Source organism: Panthera onca, chromosome A1 (genome assembly GCF_046562875.1).
Source record: "Panthera onca isolate mPanOnc1 chromosome A1, mPanOnc1 haplotype 2, whole genome shotgun sequence".
Lineage (NCBI taxonomy): Eukaryota > Metazoa > Chordata > Mammalia > Carnivora > Felidae > Panthera > Panthera onca.
Window position 1 is genome coordinate 39,478,790 of NC_138339.1, and position 26,824 is coordinate 39,505,613.

Consider the following 26,824-nt stretch of genomic DNA (forward strand, 5'->3'; position numbering starts at 1 on the left):
GACAGTTTACCAAGTTTAATTTTAGTTCTCTAAAAAAAAAAATGTGTGAATTAATCACTGGCTGTCCAAAAGCACTCTTTGTTTCTTTTCCAAGATGATGATGATTCTTCATACATTTCCTGAAAAACAGAACCATAACAGGTATTCAAAACAGAGTGGCTTAACAAATTCAACTGCATCAGAAAAATTCAGGCAAATGAATCTAGTTAAATCTGCTACTCTTCCAACAATCCAATAAATATTTGTTTGAGGCACTGAAAGGAGAAAACTGAATAAATCTGTTCCCTCCACTTAAAGACCCCAATCCAGTGGGAGAAACACTGACATGAAGACTTAACAAGGCAAGGTACAACCACAGAATGGAATAAACAATTCCATTTGGGACCATGTCAGGAGACAGCCTGAGCAAGGTTACACAGGGAAGATGCAAGGTCTTTAATAATTTTAAACACTTTTTTCTTTCCAAACACATCTACTTCAGCATTTCTATATATGCTTTTCCACAGGCTGATGGGATATTTCCACTAGGTGTGAAATTAAGTGACCACCCACAGAAGTTCTTAAGCAGGTTTGGGCTCTACCCTAGAGACAATTGACAATTGCTTTGTAAGTGTGTGCCCCACCTACCTGCCTACCCGGCTATTTCACCAATGATCTCAAAGCACAGGTGGGACTAGAACCCGACACAAACTGAGATGATACTCGGAAGGGAGGGGAATAAGAATGTATCAATCTTTCGGGGCGCCTGGGTGGCGCAGTCGGTTGAGCGTCCGACTTCAGCCAGGTCACGATCTCGCGGTCTGTGAGTTCGAGCCCCGCGTCAGGCTCTGGGCTGATGGCTCGGAGCCTGGAGCCTGTTTCCGATTCTGTGTCTCCCTCTCTCTCTGCCCCTCCCCCGTTCATGCTCTGTCTCTCTCTGTCCCAAAAATAAATAAAAAACGTTGAAAAAAAAAAAAAAAAAAAAAAAAAGAATGTATCAATCTTTCTTCTCAATCTCCAGTCAAATCCTATTTCTGAGGGACAGAAATCCAAATTTGACCTTCCTCTGAACACTGTATATACCCTCTCAACCTCTACAGACAGAAAAGTAAACAGAAAGCTCAGCTAGACCTTGAAGTATAAAGATGAGAGGATGCCCCAATCCTGCCCACCCTCTTATTCCAGGGACCTACTCTCTCATCTACTTTCTATGGGCAGGCTGTCCATTCTTTCTCCTTGGTAAGGAGAGCTACTGGGGTGCCTGATGACTCAGGTGGTTGAGTGTTCGACTTCTGATTTGGGCTCAGATCATGATCCCAGGGTCATGGGATCAAGTCCCACGTTGGGTTCCGCACTAAGCATGAATCCTGCTTAAGATTCTCTCTTAAGCCACCTGGGTGGCTCAGCAGGTTAAGCATCTGATTCTTGATTTCAGCTCAGATCATGCTCTCATGGATTGTTGGGTTCTGCGCTGACAGCACAGAGCCTGCTTAGGATATTCTCTTTCTCTCTTTCTCTTTCTTTCTCTTTCTCTTTCTCTTTCTCTTTCTCTTTCTCTCTCTCTCTCTCTCTCCTTCTCTGTCCCTCCCCTATGCATGTGTTCTTTCTCTCTCTCAAGATAAATAACATTTAAAAAATAAAAAAAGGTTCTCTTCTTTCCCTCTCCCCTGCTTGTACTATCTGAAAAAATTAAATTAAATTATAATTAATTAAAAAAAAAAAAGCTGCCTCTGCCACCCAGATTCACAACTCAATGGAGAATGCTCTCCCTGACTCACTCTATTCAGGAGACTGCCTCATGTAGTCTATCAAAATGGTGGCAGCTTTGTTCAAAGCAAAGCCACCATACAGCTGAGCTTCACAGAGACTGTTTTCTGTCACAAATCCTATCTTCAAATCCCAAAGTATCCCCTTATAAGAACAGGTGTCAGTTTTTATTCATTTCAAAATTTTTTTTAATCTTTATTTTTGAGAGAGAGACAGAGCATGAGCAGGGAAGGGGCAGAGAGAGAGGGAGACACAGAATCAGAAGCAGGCTCCAGGCTCTGAGCTGTCAGTACAGAGCCCGATGCAGGGCTCGAACTCACGAACTGTGAGAACATGACCTGAGCCAAAGCTGGTCGCTTAACCAATTGAGTCACCCAGGCACCCCAGTTTCAGTTTTTGTTCAGAAAACATGGTCACTGGGTTTCATAGGTCCTGTGTAAGAGTCCAATTTGTTCATCTCTACCACAAACGGAGCCAGCAGGCTCCTAGGAAAGACACGCTCTGCCCTCTGATCTGAGACGTTAATTCCCTCCTTGGCTTTGCTACCCAGCCAAAATGCTGTGGGCAATTCTAGACTCTTAAAGGCAATTACAAGTTTGAGAGTTCAGAACAACCCCACTGTTACTGTTACTACACCATGGAAGAACTTAAGGAGTTGGGTCTTTTCATCCCTTCAGAATGTCCTCTTTAACCAGAGATTCACTCTTACTGATTGGTTTGATGTGTTGACAGAAAACAAACTAGAATTTCCTATTTATGTCTGAAAATCCACTCACTATGCATTTTCTCCAAAGAGGCAATACCCCACTCTTTTTTCCTAAGAAATTCTAGAATGTTGCTTGCTCTTTTGCCTCGAGAAATCTTGTTTACCTATTGCTGAACAGCTGTGCATTATTATCACTCTCCACAGGACTAACTCAAGGGAACTCTAATCCAAAGTGAATGAATTCATATATGAACCAATGGAAAAGTCCAGACAAGGAATTCCAATTGTTACCAACTATTGAGGCCTAATCTGTGCCATGCATTTCTTTGGGGCATGTACTTTTCATGCTTAACAAACTTTGGAAAGGAGATATTACATAAATACTATTTCAGATAAAGAAAACACAATTCTATAGAGTCAGGGAAGACCCTAGAATACAAGTTCTACATGTAATCTCATTCCTTATCTTTTAAACAATTTGTGAGAAAAACCATGTCCAAATGGCAAAATTAGATATTTCCTTACCTTTTTCCATATGGGCACCTTGGCTTTTAAAGTATCAATGGCATAGCTCACAGCTTCAAGGGATGAAGTCCTATGGGCCGAGGACACAGCAATGATAATACTTGCTTCCGACACTGGAACTAAACTTTAACAAAATGAAGAAGAAAAATTGCCATCTCTTCTGAATCCACATGTTAAAGGATATTAAACACATGAAAAAAAAATTCCAGCAAAGCATTCTTACAACTAAATATCCAGTTCTACTTTAAACTTCAGGTTAATTAAAAAACAGTAATTTATCCCGTTTGCATTCAGCAGAGGGGATGTTGAGGTTGTGCCTAATTTGTTAGTATATTAAATAGAAACAAATATTAAAGAATAGAATTGATGAAATTTAGTTTTTAATAACAAAATAACAACTAATGTAATATAACAGAAATGGAGTCTCAATTGCTGGGCTCTTTTTAAAGTCTAGAACTCCACTCTTCTTAGTGGTATAAACAGGCAACTAATTTAATGACCTTCAAAGGCACTACATTAAAAAAAATCTATTAACAGACTTATCATACAAATAGAGTCCAGACTATAAAACAATTCTTAAAAGGCCTCAAGGACTTTAGCACACATTAGCACAGGCCTTGTTCTGCACAAGGCTTTTTAGAGTTTGGCACATTTGGACTTTGTTTTAGCATCAGGCACTCTCCAGATGTTACAATGAAACAAACAGCCCTTGAGGTGCTATCCACTGTCTGCCTGTCTGCCAGAATAATACACAAACCTTCCTCTCATGCTAATATAGGATTCCTACAGAAGATTCCAGAATTAAAATCGCACAATGATGGAAAACAAATGCAATTAACTATTTAATTGCTAAAGGAAATCATACCCAAGTCTATGAAACACTGCTATGTGTTTGACTGGCCATTTCTGCCTAATGTCACTACAAATTTTTCTGATTTCATTTTCCGCCATTGGTAGATATGCTTCATATTCTAAGCTAATGACTTTTTTCCCTTCAAAGTTATTTCTTGTAGTCCCTAAAAAAAAAGAAAGAAAAAGAAAAATATTAAGGTTTCCTTACAATAGAAATAACACATTAATAGAAAAAAGGATTATTTCAGCAGCACACCAATTTGCCTACGAATTGCTTTCAAATTTTCTAAAAACAAACATTTGGTTAGAAAACCAAAAAATAATTATCATAAAGATGAGGAAATACAATGTCGCTAATGAGGCAAACATATCAAAAACACTCATAGGACAAACCAGGATGGGAAACATTATGCTCCCAGGACTATCATTAAGTTAGTATCACCACCATTTTTTCCCCTCAATATTTGGAACATACAGAATTCTCCCTGAAAATAATGACTCTTATTCTACTCTTTTAATGCCTTTAACACAGGTTGGTTTGAATCTGAATAAAAATTAAAAAGTGTCTACCCACCATGGGTTACTGCTCTTAGTATCTTAAAATCCTCTATTAACACTGAACATGGAAAACACTTGCTGATTTCTATTGTCTTATGCAGTCAACCCACACTGTGAAAATCACAACTTACCTACAAACAGGGATACTGCACCACAGAGTGGAGAAACCACCAACTGTGAGACTTCATCTATGGAGAGTTTCTCAGCAGTGAATTTTATTATATCTTTAGATTTCTCTTCAATTTCATTCATATCTTTCCTGGAAGATATTAACAAACCTTAACATTGGTACTACAGGCAAAACACCCAACTCAACTGTGTTTCAATTTATATTTTTTGTACATTAGATGTGATAGAAGTCATGGTTTGAACTGAATGATAAAAACAAGTGTAAAATTTTAGCAAAACTCAACATATTTATAAATATCCCCAATGAATCAAGCAGGATATATAAAAGGAACTGTAATCTACCTCATATGCCACTTTATTGCAAATTCTGGAATTGCTACTCTTATCTCCTATCGTGGTATAGGTCAGACATCGACACCTTCAGCCACACACACATATCACCTCTGATCACTACATCACCATGCACTACACCTAGGACTGGTTTTTTCTTTATCCAAAAGGGAGAGAGGGAGAACAGAAGCAATGGTGACTCCACAGGAACTCAGTTCATTTCATAACCGGGCATAATCCTAGTTAAGTAACGGAGGAAATAAGGAAATGAACTGCGTGCCTATCACCAGATGTCCTACAAAGTCCTCTGCCATGCATTTCTCATTTCATTTATCAAGCATCTATTACATTCTCACTAAGTGACTAACCCCACACACTAGACAAGGACCAGGGAACAAAAAACCTGCCTCCTGCGCTCAGGGCACCTATATGGGAATGGGAGAAACAAAGCAATAAACAAAAAATATAAATAGGGGTAACTTATAAAAATAAACAGGGTTCTGAGACAGAGCATGGGTGCTGGGGAAGGGGCTATTTAAGAGGGTCAAAGAAAGCCTTTCTGAAGACATACTATAGAGAGGTGAGACCTGAAAGAAAGCAGCCTGTAAAGAAACAGAAGAACAGACCCCCAGGCAGAGACAGGGAATGGCAAATACAAAGCCTCCAGAACCTGCAGGGAGGCTGGAGCTCAGGATGTGAGGGATAGAACAGATGGGCTGAGGGTGGGCACGTGGGCCGGGTCTTGCCGGATGAGGAGTCTGGATATAATCATAAATCCTGCGGGATTTCATTCACAATGAAAGGCAAGAGAGAGAAGGCTCAGGGGAGTTAAGCACTCCTTCAATGTGGTTCCAACCAAGGAATCCCACTAAATCCAATGTCTTTTTCCCTATACTTCCAGCTACTGGAAAGAAAGAAAAGCACAAATATTCACATTCCACTGGGTTCCAGGATGTTTCAACCTCCTGTACATGGCACCTGAGCTTCTTACAATAACTTACATGTAACATGAACATGGTCTGTGAACGTCAAACGATACTAAATTCCTACCACTTTGATTCTGTAAGGATGTGGATTCTAAAACCACATGTTAGGGAGGGGATCCAACATGGTGTAGTAGTAGGGGGACCCAAAGTTCCCTTGTCTCTCAAACACAGCAGCGTTAAGGCCAAAGGACTTCGAATTCCAAGAGTCAGGGCTGCAGAGTGACAAAGATGTCTCCAGGGACCCACGGGGACAACCTGGCAGGCCACAGATGCATGACTGCAAACTGGAAGAGATAAAACAGGCCGTGTAGGCATGGAGGGAAGGGATCCCTTTCTGCGGAGAGACAAAGGGAAGAGAAACAGAGGCTGGCGAAGCCTAGGACTATATCTAAACAAGAGAAAAACCACAGACCGGGAGGGAGAAAGATCCAATCTCTAACCGTGGGGCTTTTCCCAGGCTCAGTAGCTAGTTCAGAGGCACAGTCCGCAGTGGGAGAAAGCAATCCCCTTCCTGGAGTGCTGTGGGAAGAAGGTATATAACCTTTCAAAGGACAAAGACTGCCTGCGCCCACCAGCCATAAGCCATATATCGGTGGCACCGAGTGGCACTTCCCCAGATCCCAGGTGTATGGAGAGAGAATCTGTAAAACATCGAGGTTTAAGTCCCAGCCGAGCGCCAGGGAGGCATGGGGTCGGGGGAGGAGAACAAACTGCCTTGTTCGTGCCTGCAGCACTGCAAACATGGTCTGAACAGAGTGGTTTGGGACAGCCGGACGATGGAGCGGAGACTGTGGTGTCGCCATTTTTCTCACCATCACCACCAAGATGGGTCCTCAGGGATGGGTCTGCGGGCCCAACAGTGGAGGCCAGAGATGCCTACACCAAACCATGCCCCTCCATACCTGGTAACTGTGTACCTACCAAAGCGGGATTGACACTAACAAACCAGAGGGCTGCTCCTCCAGATCAGCACTGCCACCAGTTCCAAGGCACCCAGCGGCATTGCACTGCCTGATTTAATTCTTGGACAATTCTTATTATATATGTATATATTATATATTTTATTTATTTTTCTTCCTTTTCTCCTTCTTACTTCTTCTCTCCTGTAGTCTGGTTATTCTGGTTATTGGTTTACCTAAGCAGACATATTTAATCTATTCTCTTTATACTTGTTCTATATCTCTTTATTTTCCTCTCTCTCTGGAATAAGCTGTAGAGTTTCTCTGCCTGCTCACTTTTCTTTTCTTCTTCCCCGCCGCTGTCATTTCTCTCTTTGTATGGGATAAGACCTCTTCCATCAACAATGCCTCAACCCCGTTGTTTTGCTATAGCTGATGTTTTTTCTTTTTGTATTTGTTTCTTTGTTTTCTTTTCGAGGGCTACTTCAACGAACAAATCAAAGCACACCTGGTGGAGGGTCCAAAGGATCACTACGAGTAGGGAGAAAAAGCAACCAGAGTCACAACAAGAGAGAGCAATTAACACTCCAAAAAACAGCTCCTGAAGGACCAGGCCCTGGATAATGTATGATCCCTCTTTAATATAGTAGTGCTCACAGGTGCAGGCCACATAACAAGTTTTTAAAACACACAAGGGACAGAAAACTAGCCAAAATTCAAAAATGAACTACTGGGACCTCATCAAAATAAAAAGCTTCTGCACAGCAAAGGAAACAATCAGCAAAATTAAAAGGCAATCGACAGAATGGGAGAAGATATTTGTAAATGACATATCAGATAAAGGGTTAGTATCCAAAATCTATAAAGAACTTATCAAACTCAACACCCAAAAAACAACTAATCCAGTGAAGAAATGGGCAAAAGATGTGAATAGACACTTCTCCAAGGAAGACATCCAGATGGCCAACCAACACATGAAAAAATGCTCAACATCACTCATCATCAGGGAAATACAAATCAAAACCACAATGAGATACCACCTTACACCTGTCAGAATAGCTAACATTAACAACTCAGGCAACAACAGATGTTGGTGAGGATGCAGAGAAAGAGGATCTCTTTTGCATTGTTGGTGGGAATACAAGCTGGTGCAGCCACTCTGGAAAACAGTATGGAGGTTCCTCAAAAAACTAAAACTAGAACTACCCTACCACCCAGCAATTGCACTACTAGGCATTTATCCATGGGATACAGGTGTGCTGTTTCGAAGGGACACCCCCATGTTTACAGCAGCACTATCAACAATAGCCAAAGTATGGAAAGAGCCCAAATGTCCATCAGTGGATGAATGGATAAATAAAAGGTGGCGTGTGTGTGTGTGTGTGTGTGTGTGTGTGTAATGGAGTATTACTCAGCAATCAAGAAGAATGAAATCTTGCCATTTGCAACTACATGAATGGAACTGGAGGGTATTATGCTAAGTGAAATTAGTCAGAGAAAGACAAAAATCATATGACTTCACTTACATGAGGACTTTAAGAGACAAAACAGAAGGGAAACAAAAATAATATAAAAACAGGGAGGTGGACAAAACAGAAGAGATTCATAAATATGGAGAAGAAACTGAAGGTTGCTAAAGGGGTTGTGGGAGGGGAGATGGGCTAAATGGGTAAGGGGCATTAAGGAATCTACTCCTGAAATCATTGTTTCATTATATGGTAAGTAATTCAGATGTAAATTTTAAAAAATTAAAAATAAAATTAAAAAAAAAGAAATTTACAATAGACTTTGATCAATAAAAAGAGAGAAAGAAAAGAAAACTAGCCAAAATGATGAAACAGAATAATTCTCAAAAGAAATTCCGGGAAGAAATGACAGCTGAAGAATCGATCAAAACACATAAACAATATAACTGAACAAGAATTTAGAATAATAGTCATAAGATTAATCGCTGAGCTTGAAAAAACATAGACAGCAGAGAATCTATTGCTGCAGAGATCAAGGAACTAAAAAATACTCATGATGAATTTAAAACTGCTATAAATGAGGTGCAAAATAAACTAGAGGCAGTAACAGTGAGGATTGAAGAGGCAGAGAGAAGAATAAGTAAAACAGAAGATAAAAATATGGAAAAAGATGAAGCTGAGAAAAAGAGATAAAACTATTCTGGACCACAAGGGGAGAATTAGAGAACTAACTGAATCAATGAAACGTAATCGTATCCGTATCATAGGAGTTCCAGAAAAAGAAGAGACAGAGAAAGGGGTGGAAGGGATACTTGAACAAATCATAGCTGAGAACTTCCCCCAATCTGGGGAAGGAAACAGACACTGAAATCCAGGAGGCACAGAGAACTCCCTTCAGACATAATTTGAATTGATCTTCTGTACAACATATCATAGTGAAACGGGCAAAATACAAAGATAAAGAGAGAATTCTGAAAGCAGCTAGGGATAAACGGGCCTTAACTTATAAGGGTAGACACGTAAGGACAGTAGCAGACCTATCTACTGAAACTTGGCAGGCCAGAAACGAGTGGCAGGAAATTTTCAATGTGCTGAATAGGAAAAATATGCAGCCAAGAATCCTTTATCCACCAAGCCGGTCATTCAGAATAGAAGGAGAGATAAAGGTTTTCCCAGACAAACAAAAACCGAAGGAATTCATGACCACTAAACCAGTCTTGCAAGCGATCCTAAGGGGTCTCTGTGAGTGGAACGATGCAAAGACCACAAAGGACCAAAGACATCACTACAAGCATGAAACCTACAGATAACACAATGACTCTAAATTCATATCAATAATAACACTGAATGTAAATGGACTAAATGCTCCAATCAAAAGACACAGGGTATCAGAATGGATAAAAAAACAAGAGGCCTCTATCTGCTGTCTACAAGAGACTCATTTTAGACCTGAGGACACCTTCAGATTGAAAGTGAGGGAATGGAGAACCATCTATCATGCTACTGGAAGTCAAAAGAAAGCTGGAGGAGCCATACTTGTGTCAGACAAACTAGATTTTAAACTAAAGGTTGTAACAAGAGATGAAGAAGAGCATTATATCATAATTACAGGGTCTATCCATCAAGAAGAGCTAACAATTATAAATGTCTATACACCCAATTCAGAGGCACCCACACATATAAAACAATCACAAACGTAAGCAATCCTATTGGTAAGAATGTGGTAATTGCAGGGGACTTTAATATTCCACTTACAACAATGGACAGATCATCCAGACATAAAATCAATAAACAAACACTGGCCCTAAATGATACACTGGACCAGATGGACTTGACAGATATATTCATTCTTCTCGAGTGCACACAGAACATTCTTCAAGATAGATCACATACTGGATCACAAAACAGCCCTCAATAAATATAAAAGAAATGAGATCATACCATGCACATTTTCAGATCACAACGCTATGAAACTTGAAATCAACCACAGGAAAAAGTTTGGAAAACCTCCAAATACATGGAGGTTAAAGAACATCCTACTAAAGACTGAATGGGTGTGAACATGGTGGCATAGGAGGACACTGGGCTCACCTCGTCTTGCTGATCACTTAGATTCCACCCATATCTGCCTAAATAACCCAGAAAACCGCCAGAAGACTGGCAGAACGGACTTTCCGGAGCCAAGTGTAGACAAGAGGCCCACGGAAGAGGGTAGGATGGAGAAGCGGTGCATGCTACACGGACTGGCAGGAGGGAGCCGGGCAGCGGAGGGGCAGCCCACCTGTCAAGGCAGAGCCCCTGAAGTCTGGCTTGCAGAAGCAGAGGTGCTGGACTCGATGAGTTCTGACAGCCAGCAGGACTTAACATCTGGAATGTTATAAGTCAACAGCTCTGCTCAGAGAGTGGGAGGGCAAGAGGACACCGGGGGTGAGAGGTGTTGAGCCCTGGAAGACAGAGCTCAGCTCGGCAGGGAACAAAGGCGCTGGCCAGCGCCATCTCCCTTGCCCACCCCCCAGCCGAAATCCCAAAGGGAACCAGTTCCCATCACTGAGCTTGCTTGCCCTGAGCAAACACCCAATGCTGTGCTTCTATGGATCCATCCCTCCGACGGGTCTGCCTCCCTCCAGGTGCTGAAGGGCCCTTCCCGCAGGTGACCACCGACACCAAAGCTAGCTAAGCCTGCCCCTCCCACCCCTGTGCACCTTGCAGATCCACCCCAGCTAACACGCCAAATCCCATCAAAGCAGCACCACAAGCCTGGCAGTGTACTAGCAGCCCAGACAGGGGGCACACTACTCCACAGTGAGTCCTGCCCCTGGGAGAAGGGAAGATAAGGTACAAACCAGTCTGACTGTGACCCCAGCAGTGAGCTGAGGACAGACAGCAGGACTGACAGTGGTCCAGCCCACCAACACAAGTTACTCCAGACAGCACAGGGGAAGTACCCTGCAGTTCTGCGCCACCCCAGGGACTATCCAAAATGACGAAATGGAAGAATTCTCCTCAAAAGAAACTCCAGGAAGTAGCAACAGCTAACGAATTGATCAAAAACGATTTAAGCAATATAACGGAACAAGAATTTAGAATAATAGTCAGAAAAGTAATCGCTGGGCTTGAAAAAAGTATAGAGGACAGCAGAGAATCTATTGCTACAGAGATCAAGGGACTAAGAAATAGGAGGAGCTAAAAAATGCTACAAATGAGGTGCAAAATAAAATGGAGGCGACTACAGCTCGGATTGGAGAGGCAGAGGAGAGAATAGGTGAACTAGAAGATAAAATTATGGAAAAAGAGCAAGCTGAGAAAGAGAGAGATAAAAACATCCAGGAGTATGAGGGGAGAATTAGAGAACTAAGTGATGCAATCAAACAGAACAATGTCCGTATAATAGGAATTCCAGAAGAGGAAGAGAGAGAGAAAGGGGCTGAAGGTGTACTTGAACAAATCATAGCTGAGAACTTCCCTGATCTGGGGAAGGAAAAAGGCACTGAAATCCAAGAGGCACAGAGAACTCCCTTCAGACGTAACTTGAATCGATCTTCTGCACGACATATCATAGTGAAACTGGCAAAATACAAGGATAAAGAGAAACTTCTGAAAGCAGCTAGGGATAAACACACTCTAACATATAAAGGGAGACCCATAAGACTAGTGGAAGACCTATCTACTGAAACTTGGCAGGCCAGAAGGAAATCTTCAATGTGATGAACAGAAAAAATATGCAGCCGAGAATCCTTTATCCAGCAAGTCTGTCATTCAGAATAGAAGGAGAGATAAAGGTCTTCCCAAACAAAAGCTGAAGGAATTCATCACCACTAAACCAGTCCTACAAGAGATCCTAAGGGGGATTCTGTGAGTGACATGTTGCAAGGACCACAAAGTACCAGAGACATCACTACAAGCATGAAACCTACAGACATCAAAATGACTCTAAACTCAGATCTTTCAGTAATAACACTGAATGTAAATGGACTAAATGCTCCAACCAAAGACACAGGTTATCAGAATGGATAAAAAAACAAGACCCAACTATCTGCTGTCTACAAGAGACTCATTTTAGACCTGAAGACACCTTCAGATTAAAAGTGAGGGGATGGAGAACTAAATATCATGCTACTGGAAATCAAAAGAAAGCAGGAGTAGCCAAAGTAATTTTGAAGAAGAAGACCAAAGTGGGAGGCATCACAATCCCAGACTTTAGCCTCTACTACAAAGCTGTAATCATCAAGACAGCATGGTATTGGCACAAAAACAGACACAGAAACCAATGGAATAGAATAGAAACACCAGAATTAGACCCACAAAAGTATAGCCAACTAACCTTTGACAAAGCAGGAAGGAATATCCAATAGAAAAAAGACAGTCTCTTTAACAAATGGTGCTGGGATAACTGGACAGCAACATGCAGAAGGATGAAACTAGACCACTTTGTTACACCATTCACAAAAATAAACTCAAAATGGATAAAGGATGTGAATGTGAGACAGGAAACCATCAAAACCCTAGAGGAGAAAGCAGGAAAAGACCTCTCTGACCTCAGCCACAGCAATTTCTTACTTGACACATCCCCAAAGGCAAGGGAATCAAAAGCAGAAATGAACTATTGGGACCTCATGAAGATAAAAAGCTTCTGCACAGCAAAGGAAACAATCAACAAAACTAAAAGGCAACCAACAGAATGGGAAAAGATATTGGCAAATGACATATCAGACAAAGGGCTAGTATCCAAAATCTATAAAGAGCTCACCAAACTCCATACCCAAAAAACAAATAATCCAGGGAAGAAATGGGCATAAAACATGAATAGACACTTCTCTAAAGACGACATCCAGATGACCAACAGGCACATGAAAAGATGCTCAACGTCGCTCCTCATCAGGGAAATACAAGTCATAATACAAACACTCATATACCACAAAATACAAAACACTCAGATACCACCTCATGCCAGTCAGAGTGGCTAAAATGAACAAATCAGGAGACTATAGATGCTGGCGAGGATGTGGAGAAATGGGCACCATCTTGCACTGTTGGTGGGAATGCAAACTGGTGCAGCTGCTCTCGATAACAGTGTGGAGGTTCCTCAAAAAATTAAAAATAGATCTACCCTATGACCTAGCAATAGCACTGCTAGGAATTTACCCAAGGGATACAGGAGTGCGATGCATAGGGGCACTTGTACCCCAATGTTTATAGCAGCACTTTCAACAATAGCCATATTATGAAAAGAGCCCAAATGTACATCAACTGATGAATGGATAAAGAAATTGTGGTTTACATACACAATGGAATACTACGTGGCAATGAGAAAGAATGAAATATGGCCTTTTGTAGCAAAATGGATGAAACTGGAAAGTGTTATGCTAAGTGAAATAAGTCATACAGAGAAAGACAGATACCATATGTTTTCACTCTTATGTGGATCCTGAGAAACAGAAGACCGTGGGGGAGGGGAAGAAAAGAAAAACAAGGGGGGGGGGGTTAGAGAAGGAGGGAGCCAAAACATAAGAGACTCTTAAAAACTGGTAACAAACTGAGGGTTGATGGGGGGTGGGAGGGACGGAAGGGTGGGTGATGGGTATTGAGGAAGGCACCTGTTGGGATGAGCACTGGGTTTTGTATGGAAACTAATGTGACAATAAATTTCATATTTAAAAAAATGAAGAATGAATGGGTCAACCAGGAAATTAAAAAAGAAATTAAAAAATATATGGAGACAAATGAAAATGAAAACGCAACAGTACAAACCCTTTGGGATGCAGCAAAGGCAGTCCTAAGAGGAAAATACATTGCAATCCAGGCCATCTCAAGAAACTAGAAAAATCCCAAATACAAAATCTAACAGCACACCTAAAGGAACTAGAAGCAGAACAACAAAGACACCCCAAGGCCAGCAGAAGAGAAATCATAAAGATCAGAGCAGAAATAAACAATATAGAATCCAAAGAAAGAGTAGAACAGATCAATGAAACTAAGAGCTGGTTTTTGAAAAAATAAACAAAGTTGATAAATCCCTAGCAAGACTTCTAAAAAAAGACAGAGGACCCAAACAGATAAAATCATGAATGAAAATGGATTTATCACAACCAATCCCTAAGAAATACAAGCAATTATCAGAGAATACTATGACAACCTGGAAGAAATGGCCAAATTCCTAGACACCCACACACTACCAAACCTCAAAAAGAAATAGAAAATTTGAACAGACCCATAACTAGTGAAGAAATTGAATCAGTTATCAAAAATCTCCCAACAAATAACAGTCCTGAGCCAGAGGGCTTCCCAGAGGAATTCTACCCGAGTTTATTTAAAGCAGAGTTAATACCTATCCTTCTCAAGCTGTTCCAAAAAATAGAAACAAAAGGAAAACTTCCAGACTCATTCTATGAAGCCAGCATTACCTTGATTCCCAAACCAGACAGACACCCCACAAAAAAGGAGAATTACAGGCCAATATCCCTGATGAACATGGATGCAAAAAAACCTTAACAAGATACTAGCAAATTGAATTCAACAGCATGTAAAAAGAATTATTCACCATGATCAAGTGGGATTCATTCCTGGGCTGCAGGGTTGGTTCAATATTCGCTAATCAATCAATGTGATACATCACATTAGTATAAGAAAGGATAAGAACCATATGATCCTGTCAATAGATGCAGAAAAAGCATTTTACAAAATATAGCATCTTTCTTCATAAAAACCCTCAAGAAAGTAGGGATAGAAGGAACACACCTAAATATCGTAAAGCCATATATGAAAAGCCCACAGCCAATATCATCCTCAATGGTGAAAAACTGAGAGCTTTCCCCCTGAGATCAGGAACATGACAGGGATGTCTACTCTCACCGCTGTTGTTTAGCATATTGTTGGAAGTCCCAGCCTCAGCAATCAGACAACAAAATGAAACAAAAGGCATCAAAATTGGCAAACAAGAAGTCAAACTTTCACTTTTTGCAGAAGACATGATACTCTATATGGAAAACTGAAAGACCACCAAAAGGCTGCTAGAACTGATACACGAATTCAGCAAAGTCATAGGGTACAAAATCAAAGTAGAGAAATCGGTTGCATTTCTTCACATCAATAATGAAGCAACAGAAGGAGAAATCAAGAAATTGATCCCATTTACAATTGTACCAAGAACCATAAAATACCTAGGAATAAACCTAACCAAAGATATAAAAAATCTGCATGCTAAAACCATAGAAAACTTATGAAGGAAACTGAAGAAGACACAAAGAAATGGAAAAACATTCTGTGCTCATGAACTGGAAGAATAAATATTGTTAAAATGTCAATACTACCCAAAGCAATCTACACAATCAATACAATCCCAATCAAAATTGCACCAGTATTCTTCTCAAAGCTAGAACAAACAATCCTAAAATTTGTATGGAACCACAAAGACCCTGAACAGCCAAAGTAATATTGAAAAAGAAAAGCCAAAGCAGGAGGCATCACAATCCCAGAATTTAGCCTCTACCCCAAAGCTGTAATCACCAAGACAGTATGGTATTGGCACAAAAACAAACACATAGACAAATGGAATAGAATAGAAACCCCAGAATTGGACCCACAAACGTATGGCCAACTATTCTTTGACAAAGCAGGAAAGAGTAGCCAATGGAAAAAGACAGTCTCTTTAATAAATGGTGCTGGGAGAACTAACTGGACAATATGCAGAAGAATGAAACTAGACGACTTTGTGACACCATACACAAAAATAAACTCAAAATGGATGAAAAACCTAAATGTGAGACAGGAAACCATCTAAACCCTAAATGAGAAAGCTTGAAACAACCTCTCTGACCTCAGCCACAGCAATTTCTTGCTCAACACATCTCCAAAGGCAAGGGAATTAAAAGCAAAAATGTTGAGATTGGGATCTCAACAAAACAAAAAGCTTCTGCACTGCAAAGGAAACAATCAACAAAACTAGGCAACCAACGGAATGGGAAAAGATATTTGCAAATGACATACTGGATAAAGGGTTAGTATCCAAAATCTATAAAGAACTTACCAAACTCAACACCCAAAAAACAATCCAGCGAAGAAATGGGCAGAAGTCATGAGTAGACACTTTTTCAAAGACATCCAGATGGCCAACAGACACATGAAAAGACACTCAATGTCACTCATCATCAGGGAAAAAGAAATCAAAACCACACTGAGATACCACCTCACAACGGTCAGAGTGGCTAACATTAACAACTCAGGAAACAACAGATACTGGCAAGAATGTGGAAAAACGGGAACCCTCTTGCACTGTTAGTAGGAATGCAAACTGGTGCAGCCGCTCTGGAAAACAGTGTGGAGGTTCCTCAAAAAATTAAAAATAGAACTACCTTATGACCCAGCAATAGCACTACTAGGAATTTATCCAAAGGATACAGGAGTGTCATTCATAGGGGCACATGTACCCCAATGTTTATAGCAGCACTTTCAACAATAGCCAAATTATGGAAAGAACCCAAATGTCCATCAACTGATGAATGGATAAAGAAGATGTGGTTTATATATACAATGGAATACTACTTAGCAATGAGAAAGAGTGAAATCATGCCATTTACAGCAACGTGGATGTAACTGGAGGCTATTATGCGCAGTAAAATACATCACTCAGAGACAGATGTCATATGTTTTCACTTATATATGGATCTTGAGAAACTTAACTGAACATCTTGGGGGAAGAGAAGGGGAAAAAATAGAGAGAGAGAGGGGGACTCCCTCTTATACAAAGTGTAAGAGACTCTTAAATACAGAGAACTTAGGGTTGATGGGGGGTTGGGGGACAGGGGAAAATGGGTGATGGGTACTGAGGAGGGCACTTGTTGGGATGAGCACTGGGTGTTGTGTGTAAGCAATGAACCATGGGAATCTACCCCCAAAACCAAGAGCACACTTTACACACTAATATGTTAGTCAATTTGACAATAAATTATATTAAAAAATAAATAAAACCATGTCACAAATCCTTTCAGACACCTTCAAACAATACACAATGCTGTTAAGTAATCTTCCTATTTCCAGAGAACTCCCATCTCTCTTTCTCACATACATACACACACACACACAGTTTAATGGCAGCATACAGTTTCTGAATAAATTCCAAACTCTGAAAAATGGGATTTTTCTAAAATCATGGTAGTGATATGGCGACCAGTTTCCAAGTAAAACTGAGATACATATCAAGAAATTCCATTATTTCCAAACAGCAGGACTAAGAAAGATCCAGTCTTTATCAGTATTGTGGGCAATTTGCTTTGCAATATATATTCCTCACCTTTTGGGGCACTGCTCTCCAGCAAAGTGGAGAAAAAAACAGGTGGAAAAAAAAAACTGGCATCCTGGGTACGCTTCGTTCTTTAGTGAGGCCAAGATTTTGCCAATGAGTATGGTATTTACTCTTGACTCTGGAGAAAAGCCCCATTAAACTAAGAAAGCTTTCTTTCATTCCTAACTCGCCAAAACTCTTTAATTGAAGATAATCATTAATTTCTAGATTATTTGTAAAGATGGCAAGACGCAATGGATCCCAGAGCTACTTGCAACACAGCTATCATAATAAAGCTGTTTCTTTCTACCTGGAAAATGGTAAGCTTTCTTACTAAGCACAGTGATCTTTTCACTTTCTGGCCATGCAATTTTTCTACATTTCTCTGTGCCCAAAAGGGCTATTTTCCTCGATTAATAAGCATCTTTGTGAAAAAGTACAGAGAATCCAATAATCTGAAATCAAATGTTGGCTCTGCCACCTCTTAGCTATGTGAGTGTAGACAAGTTTTTTAACTTCTCTGAATTTCAGTTTTCCTTCCTGCAAAATAGGAATATTAATACTCCAGCATCCAGCACTGTGCCTGACACATAATATAGTTTCCATAAACCATCTGAATTCAACAGAATGAACATATCAAACTGACTTTATATTAAAGTGCTTACAAGAGAGAGGTTCCGGAAGATGGCGGCGTAGGAGGACGCGGGGCTCACAGCGCGTCCTGCCGATCACTTAGATTCCACCTACACCTGCCTAAAGAACCCAGAAAACCGCCAGAGGATTAGCAGAAGGGAGTCTCCGGAGTCAAGCACAGACTAGAGGCCCACGGAAGAGGGTAGGAAGGGCGGCGAGGCGGTGCGCGCTCCACGGACTGGCGGGAGGGAGCCGGGGTGGAGGGGCGGCTCGCCGGCCAAGCGGAGCCCCCGAGTCTGGCTGGCAAAAGCGGAGGGGCCGGACGGACTGTGTTCCGACAGCAAGCGCGACTTAGCGTCTGGGAGGTCATAAGTGAACAGCTCTGCTCGGAAAGCGGGAAGGCTGGAGGACAAAGGGAGGGAGAGCTGCTGAGCCCCTGGACGGCAGAGCTCAGCTTGGCGGGGAACAAAGGCGCCAGCGCCATCTCCCCCGCCCATCCCCCAGCCAAAATCCCAAAGGGAACCAGTTCCTGCCAGGGAACTTGCTCGCTCCGCGCAAACACCCAACTCTGTGCTTCTGCGGAGCCAAACCTCCGGCAGCGGATCTGACTCCCTCCCGCTGCCACAGGGCTCCTCCTGAAGTGGATCACCTAAGGAGAAGCGAGCTAAGCCTGCCCCTCCACCCCCCGTGCACCTTGCCTACCCACCCCAGCTAATACGCCAGATCCCCAGCAACACAAGCCTGGCAGTGTGCAAGTAGCCCAGACGGGACACGCCACCCCACAGTGAATCCCACCCCTAGGAGAGGGGAAGAGAAGGCACACACCAGTCTGACTGTGGCCCCAGCAGTGGGCTGGGGGCAGACATCGGGTCGGACTGCGGCCCCGCCCACTAACTCCAGTTATACACCACAGCACAGGGGAAGTGCACTGCAGGTCCTCACCACGCCAGGGACTCTCCAAAATGACCAAACGGAAGAATTCCCCTCAGAAGAATCTCCAGGAAATAACAACAGCTAATGAACTGATCAAAAAGGATTTAAATAATATAACAGAAAGTGAATTTAGAATAATAGTCATAAAATTAATCGCTGGGCTTGAAAACAGTATACAGGACAGCAGAGAATCTCTTGCCACAAAGTTCGAGGGACTAAGGAACAGTCACGAGGAGTTGAAAAACGCTTTAAACGAAATGCAAAACAAAATGGAATCCACGATGGCTCGGCTTGAAGAGGCAGAGGAGAGAATAGGTGAACTAGAAGATAAAGTTATGGAGAAAGAGGAAGCTGAAAGAAAGAGAGATAAAAAAATCCAGGAGTATGAGGGGAAAATTAGAGAACTAAGTGATACACTAAAAAAAAATAATATACGCATAATTGGTATCCCAGAGGAGGAAGAGAGAGGGAAAGGTGCTGAAGGGGTACTTGAACAAATTATAGCTGAGAACTTCCCTGAACTGGGGAAGGAAAAAGGCATTGAAATCCAAGAGGCACAGAGAACTCCCTTCAGACGTAACTTGAATCGATCTTCTGCACGACATATCATAGTGAAACTGGCAAAATACAAGGATAAAGAGAAAATTCTGAAAGCAGCAAGGGATAAACGTGCCCTCACATATAAAGGGAGACCTATAAGACTCGTGACTGATCTCTCCTTTGAAACTTGGCAGGCCAGAAAGGCTTGGCACGATATCTACAGTGTGCTAAACAGAAAAAATATGCAGCCGAGAATCCTTTATCCAGCAAGTCTGTCATTTAGAATAGAAGGAGAGATAAAGGTCTTCCCAAACAAACAAAAACTGAAGGAATTTGTCACCACGAAACCAGCCCTACAAGAGATCCTAAGGGGGATCCTGTGAGACAAAGTACCAGAGACATCACTACAAGCATAAAACATACAGACATCACAATGACTCTAAACCCATATCTTTCTATAATAACACTGAATGTAAATGGATTAAATGCGCCAACTAAAAGACATAGGGTATCAGAATGGATAAAAAAACAAGACCCATCTATTTGCTGTCTACAAGAGACTCATTTTAGATCTGAGGACACCTTTAGATTGAGAGTGAGGGGATGGAGAACTATTTATCATGCTCCTGGAAGCCAAAAGAAAGCTGGAGTAGCCATACTTATATCAGACAAACTAGACTTTAAATTAAAGGCTGTAACAAGAGATGAAGAAGGGCATTATATAATAATCACAGGGTCTATCCACCAGGAAGAGCTAACTATTATAAATGTCTATGCGCCAAATACCCGAGCCCCCAGATATATAAAACAATTACTCATAAACATAAGCAACCTTATTGATAAGAATGTGGTCATTGCAGGGGACTTTAACACCCCACTTACAGAAATGGATAGATCATCTAGACACACAGTCAATAAAGAAACAAGGGCCCTGAATGATACATTGGATCAGATGGACTTGACAGATATATTTAGAACTCTGCATCCCAAAGCAACAGAATATACTTTCTTCTCGAGTGCACATGGAACATTCTCCAAGATAGATCATATACTGGGTCACAAAACAGCCCTTCATAAGTTTACAAGAATTGAAATTATACCATGCATACTTTCAGACCACAATGCTATGAAACTTGAAATCAACCACAGGAAAAAGTCTGGAAAACCTCCAAAAGCATGGAGGTTAAAGAACACCCTACTAACGAATGAGTGGGTCAACCAGGCAATTAGAGAAGAAATTAAAATATACATGAAAACAAACGAAAATGAAAATACAACAATCCAAACGCTTTGGGATGCAGCAAAGGCAGTCCTGAGAGGAAAATACATTGCAATCCAGGCCTATCTCAAGAAACAAGAAAAATCCCAAATACAAAATCTAACAGCACACCTAAAGGAAATAGAAGCAGAACAGCAAAGGCAGCCTAAACCCAGCAGAAGAAGAGAAATAATAAAGATCAGAGCAGAAATAAACAATATAGAATCTAAAAAAACTGTAGAGCAGATCAACGAAACCAAGAGTTGGTTTTTTGAAAAAATAAACAAAATTGACAAACCTCTAGCCAGGCTTCTCAAAAAGAAAAGGGAGATGACCCAAATAGATAAAATCATGAATGAAAATGGAATGATTACAACCAATCCCTCAGAGATACAAACAATTATCAGGGAATACTATGAAAAATTATATGCCAGCAAATTGGACAACCTGGAAGAAATGGACAAATTTCTAAACACCCACACTCTTCCAAAACTCAATCAGGAGGAAATAGAAAGCTTGAACAGACCCATAACCAGCGAAGAAATTGAATCGGTTATCAAAAATCTCCCAACAAATAAGAGTCCAGGACCAGATGGCTTCCCAGGGGAGTTCTACCAGACGTTTAAAGCAGAGATAATACCTATCCTTCTCAAGCTATTCCAAGAAATAGAAAGGGAAGGAAAACTTCCAGACTCATTCTATGAAGCCAGTATTACTTTGGTTCCTAAACCAGACAGAGACCCAGTAAAAAAAGAGAACTACAGGCCAATATCCCTGATGAATATGGATGCAAAAATTCTTAATAAGATACTAGCAAATCGAATTCAACAGCATATAAAAAGAATTATTCACCATGATCAAGTGGGATTCATTCCTGGGATGCAGGGCTGGTTCAACATTCGCAAATCGATCAACGTGATACATCACATTAACAAAAAAAAAGAGAAGAACCATATGATCCTGTCAATCGATGCAGAAAAGGCCTTTGACAAAATCCAGCACCCTTTCTTAATAAAAACCCTTGAGAAAGTCGGGATAGAGGGAACATACTTAAAGATCATAAAGGCCATTTATGAAAAGCCCACAGCTAACATCATCCTCAACGGGGAAAAACTGAGAGCTTTTTCCCTGAGATCAGGAACACGACAGGGATGCCCACTGTCACCGCTCTTGTTTAACATAGTGCTGGAAGTTCTAGCATCAGCAATCAGACAACAAAAGGAAATCAAAGGCATCAAAATTGGCAAAGATGAAGTCAAGCTTTCGCTTTTTGCAGATGACATGATATTATACATGGAAAATCCGATAGACTCCACCAAAAGTCTGCTAGAACTGATACATGAATTCAGCAAAGTTGCAGGATACAAAATCAATGTACAGAAATCAGTTGCATTCTTATACACTAACAATGAAGCAACAGAAAGACAAATGAAGAAACTGATCCCATTCACAATTGCACCAAGAAGCATAAAATACCTAGGAATAAATCTAACCAAAGATGTAAAAGATCTGTATGCTGAAAACTATAGAAAGCTTATGCAGGTAATTGAAGAAGATATAAAGAAATGGAAAGACATTCCCTGCTCATGGATTGGAAGAATAAATATTGTCAAAATGTCAATACTACCCAAAGCTATCTACACATTCAATGCAATCCCAATCAAAATTGCACCAGCATTCTTCTCGAAACTAGAACAAGCAATCCTAAAATTCATATGGAACCACAAAAGGCCCCGAATAGCCAAAGTAATTTTGAAGAAGAAGACCAAAGCAGGAGGCATCACAATCCCAGACTTTAGCCTCTACTACAAAGCTGTCATCATCAAGACAGCATGGTATTGGCATAAAAACAGACACATAGACCAATGGAATAGAATAGAAACCCCAGAACTAGACCCACAAACGTATGGCCAACTCATCTTTGACAAAGCAGGAAAGAACATCCAATGGAAAAAAGACAGTCTTTTTAACAAATGGTGCTGGGAGAACTGGACAGCAACATGCAGAAGGTTGAAACTAGATCACTTTCTCACACCATTCACAAAAATAAACTCAAAATGGATAAAGGACCTGAATGTGAGACAGGAAACCATCAAAACCGTAGAGGAGAAAGCAGGAAAAGACCTCTCTGACCTCAGCCGTAGCAATCTCTTACTCGGCACATCCCCAAAGGCAAGGGAATTAAAAGCAAAAGTGAATTACTGGGACCTTATGAAGATAAAAAGCTTCTGCACAGCAAAGGAAACAATCAACAAAACTAAAAGGCAACCAACGGAATGGGAAAAGATATTTGCAAATGACACAACGGACAAAGGGCTAGTATCCAAAATCTATAAAGAGCTCATCAAACTCCACACCCGAAAAACAAATAACCCAGTGAAGAAATGGGCAGAAAACATGAATAGACACTTCTCTAAAGAAGACATCCGGATGGCCAACAGGCACATGAAAAGATGTTCAACGTCGCTCCTTATCAGGGAAATACAAATCAAAACCACACTCAGATACCACCTCACGCCAGTCAGAGTGGCCAAAATGAAGAAATCAGGAGACTATAGATGCTGGAGAGGATGTGGAGAAACGGGAACCCTCTTGCACTGTTGGTGGGAATGCAAATTGGTGCAGCCGCTCTGGAAAGCAGTGTGGAGGTTCCTCAGAAAATTAAAAATAGACCTACCCTATGACCCAGCAATAGCACTGCTAGGAATTTACCCAAGGGATACAGGAGTACTGATGCATAGGGGCACCTGTACCCCAATGTTTATAGCGGCACTCTCAACAATAGCCAAATTATGGAAAGAGCCTAAATGTCCATCAACTGATGAATGGATAAAGAAATTGTGGTTTATATACACAATGGAATACTACGTGGCAATGAGAAAAAATGAAATATGGCCTTTTGTAGCAACATGGATGGAACTGGAGAGTGTGATGCTAAGTGAAATAAGCCATACAGAGAAAGACAGATACCATATGGTTTCACTCTTATGTGGATCCTGAGAAACATAACAGAAACCCATGGGGGAGGGGAAGGAAAAAAAAAAAAAAAAAAAAAAAAAAAGAGGCTAGAGTGGGAGAGAGCCAAAGCATAAGAGACTGTTAAAAACTGAGAACAAACTGAGGGTTGATGGGGGGTGGGAGGGAGGGCAGGGTGGGTGATGGGTATTGAGGAGGGCACCTTTTGGGATGAGCACTGGGTGTTGTATGGAAACCAATTTGACAGTAAATTTCATATATTAAAAAATAAAAAAAAAAAAAAAATAAAGTGCTTACAAGAGAACAGATGCAGAGATGAAAGGCAGGTATGCACAGGTCTGTCTGCACCAACTCTTTATTGGTGTAGGCAGACTTACCAAGAGTATACTATCGTCTTTGTGATCCTTCTCCACAAGACTGGTTAAGAAAAACATACCTCACACACCCAAGTGGCTCAAGAGCACTACCCTCCACTAATGGGGGGGATAATGGCAATTTCATCTCCTGACTGAAGCTGGAGGAGTTGATCTCCAAGCTCGACATATTCTTGACGGACAGCAAATATCACCTGATTTCTGACATCAGCCAATCTGAAGGGGAAAAAGCTAATTAGAAGTATCAATGCAGTGTTAGATCCCCAATCTCTTCAGCTGCAACTAAAAATAGCCATAAATATTACTTCATGAGGCATCACCTGCAAAGTTACTAATTAAGCCAATTCACACTCTGCAGAGAAAGTACATACTCACTGAAGAACCTACTTATTCACCACAAAGCACACAGTAAAATGCTAACAATTCTTTAATGGAGGTTATGTGCCTTGGGGAGTTAAACAAACCCCCCTCCCCCCAAAATACTAGACTAGACAACATTGAGACCAGGTCAAAAAAAAAAGAGAGAGAAGAAGAAATTTTCTAATCAGTACGTGCCCTCCCCAGGAGATCTTCTGAGTATACAAGTATACTAAGTGTATCTCAGAATTTTCCTACAAAACCAGGTGTCTCTCAAGAGGTAAAAGGTTAAAAGTAAAGCAGAACAGAAGCCCCACCTCATTTCAATGATTATCAGGACACTTTCAGAGCAAGTTAAAAGACATGAGATCAAGAAGTAATTTTCTCTTATAAACCCACACTTGGAGTATCTTCTACATTACACTAAGACTTCCTAGTTAAAAATCTATACAGACTTAAATGACAAAATACGCCTAGAACACCTTTAAATAAGCTGTAATTACATTTTGTTGCAAAAAGAACTTGAAGTAGGAACCACAGCAGTAAATTACACATTTTCAAGAACCAGAAAAATATTAAACATTGCAAAAACTCAAATTCAACAGTAGCTAAGGTCTGTGATCTTTCATTTTTCTTTTATCTTAGAAATTTCTACTTTGAGTTCTCTAAAGAAGGGGCAGGACATAAAATTCAAAGCACACGTTTTCAACCTAATTTGTAACAATTTCATTTAATGTTATAAAAATGCAGAATCCACATTTTCAGTATTTTGTAAATTATATAAGCAAATATAACCATGTCCCTTTGGCAGTATCCCAGCTCACTGTGGATTTTTTAGTAAAATACCTTTAACCTTAAAAAATTATGCATTTTTAGATACCAGAATTTAAGATTTTTGGAGTAGTTGCAGAAAAATACAACTAATGACCCTTTCTGAATTGTGCATGGAAATAAAAATCAGCTTTTTTTCTCTAATCATTTACTCATTTTTAAATATTTAAAAATTGTTAATCATAAGCATTCTAAAATTTTTAACTACCCAGGATGTCGTGCTTCTATCTCATTCCACAGCTGCAATGCTTTTATTTCTTGTGGCACAGAAATAGTCTCAGAGCGAATTCCTGCAATTTCAGCACTTTTTGCAAAATACAACACTTCAACCTGAAAAGGAGAGAAAATGCCTTTAATAACCATAATAGACCTTTTCTGTCTCGGTGGGCTCTATTGCTTTCCAATCACTTGAATCAAAGACCAATTTTCAGTTAGAGAAAATTAAATCATCCATAAAAATGTTAGTATAACTACACGTTCAAATTTTGAAAACTCTTTATGTTTTAAGCACAATTCAGATTGATTTCCAGATGATTTTTAGTTTTATGAATGTAAGCTTGCCACAACTAAAACCCTAACGGTATCTTCTTAAAAACCATGAAGTTAGTCTTTATTCCACATAAAATTATAGCACCTTTTATAAACCCTTAGTGGTGAACAGATGTCTGAGTCAAGCGATAAATTACACAAATAAATAACAAAAAAAAAAAGCGAGACACGTCTTTCACAGTTGTCATAGGACCTTTGATTCAAGTCCACATTACACTGACCCCAGCTGCAAAGGATTAAGTTATGTAACATACAAACCCGGACATTTGTAAAAGCAGGTGGGTTTGAAATACAAGATAAATTGGTATTTCCTAGGAGAAACCTATGCCGTCAGCCTGGTATCTAAGAAATCTGGCCAAGTAAAATGACCCACCTGTTCCACTGTGCAAATTTTTCTCTATGAAATAATCAGAGGCTTGCAAATGCTTATATGAAGCCCCTTTTTTTCTTTTTACAAGAATTCTCAGTTAAGTCCATTTTTAATTTGAAAACTGTCTTCGCCAAAACGTATAATATGAGAAGCATGGAGGCAAAGGTTCTGAGGGTGCCTTTAGAAACCTCTAACGCCGGCACCTCGGAGACCAAGAGTTCGCGGAGAGAACTTGACCTTCGTTAAGGTAGCCCAAGCAAAGCCTCCGAAGCCCGGCGGGGCCACACTGGTGGTGGTGGTTGCGACCCTGGACGTAAGATTCGACCAAGGTGGTTTCGGTAGGGATCCGGCTGAGCAGGGCCGGGTCTGTAAAGGGAAGAAAAGGGGGCTCATGCATCTGGGAGGGCGCCCACCCTTACCTGGCACCGCAACACCATTCCGCCAGGATTCCCTGAACCGGTACCGCGGCCGCGGAGGCGGAGTAAAGTCGACTGAGAGCGCAGGCGCAACCTGACGGCTCTTTCCGCCC

General features: G+C 40.8%; 1 protein-coding gene across 2 annotated transcripts; it reads right to left on the reverse strand.

Annotated features, from left to right (window-relative positions):
- Positions 1-26,824, reverse strand: MOCS2 (molybdenum cofactor synthesis 2). Of its 2 annotated transcripts, none has more exons than XM_060634591.2 (6): positions 26,715-26,824; positions 24,251-24,404; positions 4,519-4,646; positions 3,843-3,993; positions 2,978-3,101; positions 1-119 (listed from the first exon to the last, which is right to left on the reverse strand). In XM_060634591.2, the coding sequence occupies exons 2-6, from the start codon at positions 24,355-24,357 to the stop codon at positions 51-53; spliced, it is 579 nt and encodes a 192-aa protein (XP_060490574.1). In that variant the 5' UTR covers positions 24,358-24,404; positions 26,715-26,824; the 3' UTR covers positions 1-50. The 2 variants fall into 2 exon arrangements, with proteins under 2 accessions (XP_060490574.1, XP_060490575.1); XM_060634592.2 differs by lacking the exon at positions 26,715-26,824 and adding an exon at positions 25,585-25,698.